Source organism: Epithele typhae (assembly GCF_022376455.1).
Source record: "Epithele typhae strain CBS 203.58 chromosome Unknown BXZ73scaffold_217, whole genome shotgun sequence".
Lineage (NCBI taxonomy): Eukaryota > Fungi > Basidiomycota > Agaricomycetes > Polyporales > Epitheliaceae > Epithele > Epithele typhae.
Genome location: NW_025954408.1, coordinates 3,183 through 12,650, shown reverse-complemented (window position 1 = coordinate 12,650; position 9,468 = coordinate 3,183). Strand labels below are relative to the sequence as shown.

The following is a 9,468-nucleotide window of genomic DNA, read 5'->3' as shown; positions in this document are numbered from 1 at the left end:
ATGAGATGTTGCTGACCGGCGGTGCTGATCACGCCAGGCGCGCTGTACTTTGGGTGCGTTCCTGGTTCTGGGTGTGACCTTGTTTGGCCCGGGGAGCTGATTTCGTGTCGACATCAGGGTGTTGGCGATGTTCCATCTCACAAACATCCTCACGTGCTTGGTGCGTGCCATCTCGAACGGCAGTTTCGCCACCCGAACTGATGATTCTTCCTTCACAGCTCGCACAGGTCCGTCTTCGGATGCGTTCTCACCGGTGCCATATCGTCCCGAGCGTTGACATTTCCCGGTTGCGGTCTCACAGCCCGCCTACAAAGGGATCAGCGTCACCGCGACCAACGTGTACGTCGTCTCCCGTTCTACGACCTCGTTCTCGTGCTCACAGTCTCCGACCGCGTCTCTGCGCGCAGGCTGTCGACATCGCTCATCGGGCGCCTCATGCTCAACATCCGCGACCCCGACGCGCGCGACGTTCTTCGATGGCCCTCGGACGTCGAACTGAGTGTAGAGAATGCCATTTGAGCCCCCGGAGGAGATGCGTCGTGCGACCCCACCCCTTCCTCCCCGGACCATGTGTCGGATTCGTTCGTACCATCGCGAATCTATTTGCGCATGTGCTTCGACATCTGGCTCGCTCGCGACAGCGCTGTTGCGATCCGCTTCCCCGAGACCCCAACTGCGGTGTGCGCTCGGCGCGAGTCTGAAACCGATCGATCCCCCGACATTGCCACCTCGACAACGCTCCGTCTCGTTGACGGTGTCGTGTGGGGCGAACTCGGGCGTGCGCTCCACCAAACCTAATGCTTTCGGCCCACATTTGGGACTGAGGTTGCTATAATCGGTGTGCCCCCGGCGCGCCGCTCTGCTTACTGGCGTCGCGAACCCCGCGCGCTGCTAAACAAGGCGTTCGCGGCACCACGCTCGACGGCGCATCTGCTGCGAGCGGGGCGGTGGCACAGCGCCTGACCAACTTGAAGGCTTCTCTCCCTAGTGGAGGAGGAGGAGGAGGTTGGTGACTTCAGCCCCTCCAGCCTCAGTGCCGCAACACCGCTAGAAGCGCCGAGGAATCCTACTTGGGACCGCCAGTGCTGATCGTTTGAACTTTGACCGCCGGCGCCTCTCGGGGGTACTATATACATGCGTGCGCTCGCGGGTCCTGTCCGTGCACGAGAAGCCCCGCAGACAACACATAAGTAAGGACGTCGGCCCGCACGAGAAGCCCCGGATTCAAGGCGCAAGTGGCCATGTCGCTGTCCGCCGACAGCTCGGATCTGGTATCGTGAGTGGTTGCTTGCAGCGGGGGTGGTATGGGTGCAGTTGGCGCTGACGGACGTTGGATGTGCAGGGAGCTGCGAGATGCGGTGGTGCGCCTCGTCCTCACCACCATCGCTTTCAGTGAGTTATATTTCTGCGGCCCTTCGGACGTCTTTTCTGACATGTCGCAGTGATCCTCTACTACGACTTCGGGCTCACCTTTGGCGTGGAGGTGGAGCGCTTCTGGGAGGGCCGGAGGCTGAACGCGTTGAGCTGTGGGTTCTTCCTCAGCCGGTACATGTCGCTGGTCGGGCATGTTCCGGTGATGTATGAATTTTATGGGGCGCCTTCGATACACGTGAGCGTGACCTTTCGGCGGTCCTTCAGCTCATGTATGCTGAACGATTTCTGTCCAGGTGTGGGTGCTCTATGGAACGGTGATCCTGAAATCTGCCTCAACTGGCGCATATTTGCACAGGTGCCATAGTCTGCAAACGTTCCATCAGCTCCTATCCGGGTTTGCACAGGTGACGGTGGCGGGTACGTGCCGTTACAGTAACACTGCATCCAACAGGGTGGCGCTGATGCGATGCTTTTGGCAGCACTGCAGATCTTCCGGGTGTATGCCATATACAATAGCAGCCGCAGGATTTTGTACGCACTGATAGGTTTGTGCCTTACGTCGTTCGGTGTCGCAATGGTGCGTGAATCTGTGATGTACTCCGTGCGAGAAAACTACTCACCGCATTTTGTTGGGTAGTGGGCCATCGTAGTTTCTTGGCATCTTGGTTCGGACACGTCGTCGAGAGTGGTGGAGCCGCGAGAATCTGGCAAGCAAATCGGATGCAATTTGGGCCAGTCAAAAGGACAGTGAGTTATCACAGCTACACCTGAGTTGGAGTTCACATTCCTTATCGGGTCCATAGAGGACACTGTGAGCATTCCACTCACCCTTTCCGCCCTGTACGTTCTGAACTCTTCTAGACGTTGCGATCATATGGGGCTCGTTTTTGGCCTTCGACGCGATCGTGTTTGCTATGACTATCTCTCGCATCAGGGGACTGGGGCAGATCATGCGGGGAGGCGTTTTCTCAGTGATTCTGCGAGATGGTAAGTCGGAGATGCGCTTCCAGACAAGGCCGAACTGACCGGAGGTTTCCCAGGGACGCTATATTTCGCGTGAGCGACTATCTGCACAGTGGACGCGTGATCCGTCTGACAGGAAGATCTCGTCCAGCATATTACTGGGCTTCCATCTTGCGAATATCCTGACCGCGCTGGTTAGTACCACACGGTAGTGTCTTGAGCGTGTTTACTGACCATATTTGTGGTGCGACAGCTCGAGAGGGTACGCACCCCCAGTCCGAGGATGCGCACGCCAACTTCTCACACCATATTCCGTACCATAGCCTGCCCTGAGAAGCATCAGCGTGACAGCCACGAACATGTGAGTGCGCTCGCAGACGCCGACCACACACTCGATCTGACGATCGATCCGCGGAACATACTGGCAGTTTGGCGACGACGCTCATGTCCCGCCTCATGCTCAACATCCGCGATCCAGCGCTGTTGCATGTGCGCTTGGGTCCATTGTGGGAGATGCAGACCGTGGAGGCAGGCGACGAGCAAACATCAGGAAAAAGTGCTTGGCGCGAGAGCCCCGGCCCAGACTCGGGATCACCCGCTTGTTGCCAGTGATGGCCGGGAGGGCACTCGAGCGCTCTCGCATAATCACTGATGATACCGAGGTCGTCCGAGCAGCAACGAGCACCGTAGTGAGCTCGCGAGCTCTCTCGAGTTGCGGTGGTTGCTCGCGACGCCCTGAGAGCCATAACCAGCTTCCACCGAGACCTCGCGTGCCTGAGTGACCCCACGAGAGGACTGTCGAGACGCCCTCGGCACACGGGATACCCCAGGAGTTCAGTCAGAATTTGTCTACAGCGCATACTCATTGGTTGCACAAATGATATAACATTGACAGAAGAGAAGATACATAAGTACTCGGTACATTGTAATATATTCGGTGTAACTTTTCGAGCCAGTCGAAGGCGTATCAGAGGTGTGCAGGCCGCTGCTTCCCGGGCTGAGGCGCACAGCGGCGAGCTCCAGCGCGAACGTGCCACCGTCGTGCGCGAAGAGCACCGGCAGGCCGCCGCGCTGTTCGAAACACGCTCCACAAAGCTCCGCGCCGCCTAGGTCTTCCTCATTCCCGCGGACGACGTCGCAAAATATAGCGATGTCATGCGCAAGCTACAAACCTTAGGACTCCTGCGCGAAGCTGGTGTCCATGGAAGGGCGCTGTGAATGCTCGGGCGCGTGTGGGTCATGCCAGCAACAACACACCGGTTGAAGTTGCGCTCCAGTGCATCATGAATGTGCATGCCTGCCGCCTGTGCTCGATGTGGGGCCGCCCGGGCGAGAAGCAGCTTGAGAAGGTCTATGCGAGTATAAAAACACCGGGTACGCACACCACTTTGTCTCTGCGCCCTCCAGTCCTAGTCTTCCAATATCTCCCCCCGCATCCACCCATCGCTGAACACGTTTACCTAGCCTGAGGCGTCGCCGGCCGCCGCCGGTCCCTTTTCCTCACGCATATCCGCCGGCTGCGTGAGCCCGAGGGCAAAGAGAGAGACAAGGCCCGGCCGAGTTCGTGAAGGCGCTCACCACAGTCCCCTGCGTGTGTGGGGTGGCGGACGACACGAACGCGCCCCGCTTCGAGCTTCGCAACGCGCACCGTGCGCACGCACTCCTTGAAACCGTCGTCCGCCTCGTGTTTGAGTTCCGGCGCGCAGTGGACAAGGCGATATTTTCGTCCGACTTCTCGGTGGTCTCTGTGGGCGCACAGTCGGAACGCGTTCAACGAGGCGGGAATGATGTGTAGGAGAGCCAAAAAAGAGCAAGAAAACGAAGTCGAGACAGCGCACTCGCAGTTAGGGACTCCATGATCAATCGATCATGCGCGATACTCTCGCGTGAATATGGTAGCTACTTCCCACGCACTGACCAGTCGCCCCGCGCGCAGACCTGTTGCGCTCTGCCAGCGCATTATGGACTCCATCTCTTTCTTCTTCGCCCATGCGCGTGCATCTCTCCACCCAGTTTGCTCGCTCCCCCCCGTCCTGCGACTGTTTGTGATTCTGTGAGTGAGCCATCTGACATTACAGTTTACATATATCGTCTGACTACCATTATCCACTCACACCTGCGGCCACTGCTTTTACAGTCATGCCGCGCACTGTGCCCGCAGCTTAGGCCAAATGATTTGCCTGCTCTCGAAGTCCAGTAGGTGGGGAATGTTTGGATAGGGACGATGGTACGTCAAGGCTTTGGTAAGCAGCAGGCCTAGAGCTGATGATTTTCATGTGTATTATAAGACCAGCGCACCCCGCACTCTCGTGCACGGGCGAGCTCCTCGCCGGCCTCAGTGCGCTCGCCGGCCTCAGTGCGCTCGCCACCGCAGACCCGGCGCTCGCCATCCAGACGCACATCTCCGAGAACCCGGCAGAGATTGCGTTCACGAAGGCGCTCTCCCCGCGCGAGAGCCTCGGGGTGGGGGCGAACGCCACCACGGGCGACGGCGTGGATGTGGACGAGAAAGAGGAGGGGGAGACTACGTATACGGGCATGTACGATGTGTACGGGCTCCTCCGGCACAACACCGTGCTCACACATGCGGTGCACCTCGACGAGCACGAGGTCGCGCCCATTTGGCACGCCTGCGACGCCGACATCGCCCACTGCCCGACGAGCAACTTCAACCTCCGCTCCGGCTGCGCGTGCGTCGGCATGCTCCTCAACGCCGGCGTCGAGGTCCGTCTCCCCTCTCGTTCCCGTCCTTGTCACCGCTCACTCCATCGCAGGTCGGACTGGGGACGGATGTCCCGGGCGGCTTCCCGCTCTCGATGCTCACTGCCGTCCAACACGCGAGCATATGCGCCAAGGTCGTCCCCGCCGCCGGCCCGCCCCCTGCGCACACGACGTTCACGGACCGACAGCTGCCCGTCCCCTCGCTCCTCCACCTCGCGACGCTCGGCAGCGCGGCGGTGTGCGCGCTCGCGCAGCACGTCGGCTCGCGCCCGGCAAGGCGTTCAGCGTGGGCAACCCGGCCGTGTGGGGCGTCGCACTTCGCATGGAGCCCCGTCTTTTGATGCTGGTGCTTGTGGGTTGCCCTGCGCATCATACAGCCCATTGTGTTGTGAGTATGTCTCCTCCTCCTGCGCACGTACGGTGCCCACTGACAACCGGCTCACAGAATTTGTAAATCCCACCGGGCACTCCGCGGTCGCGGCAAGGCCCCCTCCCTCGCCACTCCGATTGCCAGGCACTCGTTGACCGTCCCACACCCTCCGTTTGCGCCCGCAGAGCTCGACGCACTCGCTGCGGCGCGCCCACCGGACGAGTGTTGGTGTGGACCGCGCGGTGCGCCTCAACGACCTCACCATTGTCGGTTGGTGGGCGCGGTGGGTGGGCGCGTGTATTATAGATATAGAGAGCTGGACTGTCAATTAGTACACGTACTTGATCAATATATTTTCTTTCAAATGCATATCCGGCAGCGGAGAGAAATGGACCGGGGATGTGAGCAATATCGGGAGTGCGTTTCATGCTCAAGAAGCCTCTCGAGCACTCTCGAGACGAAACTCGAGGCTGCTCGGGAGTGCTCGCCGAGCTGGCGGCTGTGTCTCCCGACCACCCGCGAGGCGCCCTGCCAAGCTCGCGTGCCTCGAGAGAAGGGGACTTGTCTCGCCGTGCTCGAACTGCTCTCGAGCCTCGGGTGCACTCCCGAGACAGGTCGTTTTTTCCTGATGAAGATGGCCTGTTCCACGAGGGCGGATGTTGCGGCCCGCCGGCGGACGGCGGCGGGAGGGCGAGGTTTATATCCCGGCGTGAGGACAGGATGTCTGATGTCCGTTTGTGATTTCTTGGTGTCATACTGTTGGAGTGAGTAAAGGGCGCAAGCAGATGGACGGCGAGCCTCAGGGTGTTGAGTCAAGCCAGGCACCGGGAAAGGCAGGCGGAAATTCCCGGCGGTCGGGATTATTCGCAGGCGGGTTGTCTAGGCGCCGACATGATGCCTTTCCTCCACCCCCACTCACGTCGTGGCTGTGTGCATTTACTCATCGAGCCGTCTCAGAACCTCTGCTTAAATGGCCTCTCTGAGGTGCTGTACAACTCACAGATGTGACGAGCAAGGGTACGAGGTAAGCCAGTGTGTCGGGGGTGTCTTCTTACAATGCACACAGCTTCACGAGTTCCGTGTATACAGCCTCACGCGGAGCGAATTGTAGTTGCAAAATCCAAACCAGACGCATAGCAGAGGGTGTTTTGTGGTTCTTTTTGATGTGGCTCGAGAATCGCTGAAGCTACGCACCGCCAGCTTCTGTGTCGGGGGTCGCCCGCCCAGATATGACGCGTTTTCCTTGGTGAGTCCATCCGCTCGCGCTTGAAATCCGGCCTTGTTAGATGCTCACGAGAAAAGTTTTAGCGACATCCAAGCCCCTTAGCCCCATTCGCGAATACGTGGGCATCCACTGCACAGAATAAAGTTCAATTTGACTCGCGCAAGCGCGACCAACAACTGATGACCGCTGGCGGGCGGTGGTCTCACCCCACCCGACGATGCGCCCCGCTTCCACTTCGTGAATACCTGGTGCGTTATCTATAAACTCAATGGATGCAAAGCTCGGGTGCGCTGACGACAAACGGGGTAGCACAGGGATTGGTGCATGGGGGTGCGGTGCTGCGTGGGGCCGCGGCCTCCGGGATACGCGGCAATCTGGCCGGATTTTGCGCTAACGGCCGCTGAAGCACTGCGCGAGCAATGTGGGCGAGCCGACGTTACCCGTTGCTGGCATCGAGCCTCCACTGGTGCCATATATACACCCGGGTCGTGTGAGACCCTCCCTTCCTCTCTTTCTGCTGTGTTCGTATGCAGCCTCCATGACGGTCGAGGAAGATGACGTCCTCAAGTGAGTCGATGGTCCAATGTTCTGGGGGGCCCAAGCCAATACTGATGCGGTCTGGGGTTTTCTAGACTTGAAGGGGTGCACTGTACAGACATAGAAATGTTACTCTTGGGTTTTGGGGCAGCTGGGTTTGGTACGTTTCGCTTCTCAAGGCTATCGTGATAGCTGGCGCCTGTCGTGAGCTCACCACACGATCACAGCGATCCTCTACTACGATTATTTCCTCACTTTTTCCCTGGAGGTCGAACGATTCTGGAGTCGGCGCTTCACATTGGTATCGTTCGCGTTCTTCCTCAATCGTTACGTGCTGCTCTTGGGACACATCCCCGTGATCTTTGAGTTTTTCGGAACGAATCAGTCCTCGTCTGTGAGTGTTCTCTCCTCGTGATCACGACTGTTCATGCTCACGCGTCAATCAAGGTGTGCGCAATCTTGTCACAATCTCCGCTGCAAAACGTTACCAATCTTCATTGCAGGTGCATTCCCTTACAAGTATTCCATCGTGTCCTGTTTGGAGCATTAGAAGTATTCACCGGTGGTGGGTACTCATCGCTGCTCTTGGCAGATGGTTTCTTATAGGTGTCCTTGAAGTCCTTCAGATATGGCGGGTCTATGCATTATACAACCGCAGTCGGCGCATACTGGTCTTCTTCATCGTCGTGGCCATAGCCGTGTGCGGATTCTGCGCTGCAAGTGATTTCCTTTATGCCAGACTCGATGCGCTGACATCGGTTTCGCAGCTTTCACTTGTCAAGATCGCGCAATTGAGTCAAACTCCGGGCATCCTCTCGGTCACGGACCCGTCGCTGATCTCCATCGGTTGCAACTATTTTATCACCAAAGAGCAGTAAGTGAGCGCACAGTACTTTCATGTATCTCCTCCCTAATCGGCCACTCAAACAGAAGCCGTCGTGAGTAGCCAGTCGTCCTCGAAATGGCTCGCGCGGATTGACTATGTTGTGCAGACTTCGCGTCCATTTGGGCTGCCGTTCTCGTGTTTGATGCGGCGGTCTTCGGGCTCACAGTGGCAAAGGTTCTCAGGGTCGGACGCACGTGGCAAGGAAGTCTTTTCACATTGATGCTCGTAGACGGTGGGGTTAATCCTTGCTCTACAGTCTCCATTGTCTAACTTGAGCTTGGTCAGGTGCCCTTTACTTCGGGTAAGCATACTAATTGTGTGTAAACCAGCCCCATTGACGGAAGTGGGTGCGCAGGGTGATGTTCTTATGCAACCTGGCGAACATCGTAGTATACTGGGTGAGCTTTATTTTCCTTGTCGAGACACGAGCGAGTTCTGACGTCGAGTAGACTTGGACCGTGAGTCGTTTCGCCGTCATTTTCCGCGAGGGTCTTTCCGACACCCTTGCGTCCTCTAGGGCAAGTCCGCTTCCAAGAATGCTAGCGTCACCATGACAAATATGTGCGTGCTGTTCTCTCAAACTGCTTCTTCGTGATTGTGACGTGACTTCTCAGCTTGTCAGCCACACTCATGTCGCGTCTCATGCTGCATATCCGTGACCCTGAGCTCTTGGAAGCTCGCTTCAACTAATGTGGACCTTGTTACGAGCTCCGAACTGCGTTGGATCTTCTCACTCCACATTGGCACTTGCAGGTGCGCGCTTGTGATCACGATAAACTCAGTAAATAATCACGGTATTGCTTCCATTCATTCGTGGACACAGGATTGCGGAGGGGGGCACGAAAGATGATCGAGAACCCTTACCAATGTGGCCTCGACAGACACTGCACGGCCTGATCCCACTTTTATCAGAGCCTGAACGGAGACAGCTAAATGTGGACGTTTGTGGTCGCGCTCGAGCTACGGCGCAGTCGGCGATGGACTTGGTCGGGAGCGAAGATCTTGCGGCTGTCCTTGCTTTCCTATGCTGGTTTTCAGCGCATCTCATGTCGGTTCCAGTGGCAGTGCACCGTCGTTCTCGGGACCTGGAAAAAGGCATAATTTTTCCCTCGCTGCTGGTAAGTCGCGATGCCATCTCTTCGTTTGGGCATCCAACGTGGAGTTTGCAGCCATATGAGTTCAAGATCAAATCAAGAAGGGTGGTCCGCTTCCCTCGCTCGAGTATTTCGCATGAAACTGATCTTACCTCTCGACCATGTGCTTCTCGTGTTTCCTGTGTGGTGCGGAAATCGCTGATGTACAACAAGGACTGTAATCTCACAAAGCGCTGCCACGCTGTCGACCACGCACGGCAAACGACGCTGGTCGCCTACGAGCCACGAAGCGCGGCAG

General features: G+C 57.6%; 1 protein-coding gene across 1 annotated transcript; it reads left to right on the top strand.

Annotated features, from left to right (window-relative positions):
* Nucleotides 1-4,611: 4,611 nt before the first annotated feature.
* On the top strand, nucleotides 4,612-5,399 carry BXZ73DRAFT_58658 (uncharacterized protein; the record flags this gene model as incomplete). Its single annotated transcript, XM_048021660.1, has 3 exons — nucleotides 4,612-4,800; nucleotides 4,852-5,061; nucleotides 5,112-5,399. 3 exons carry the CDS (start codon nucleotides 4,612-4,614, stop codon nucleotides 5,397-5,399), a joined length of 687 nt encoding a protein of 228 aa, XP_047870823.1.
* Between the last annotated feature and the right edge of the window lie 4,069 nt (nucleotides 5,400-9,468).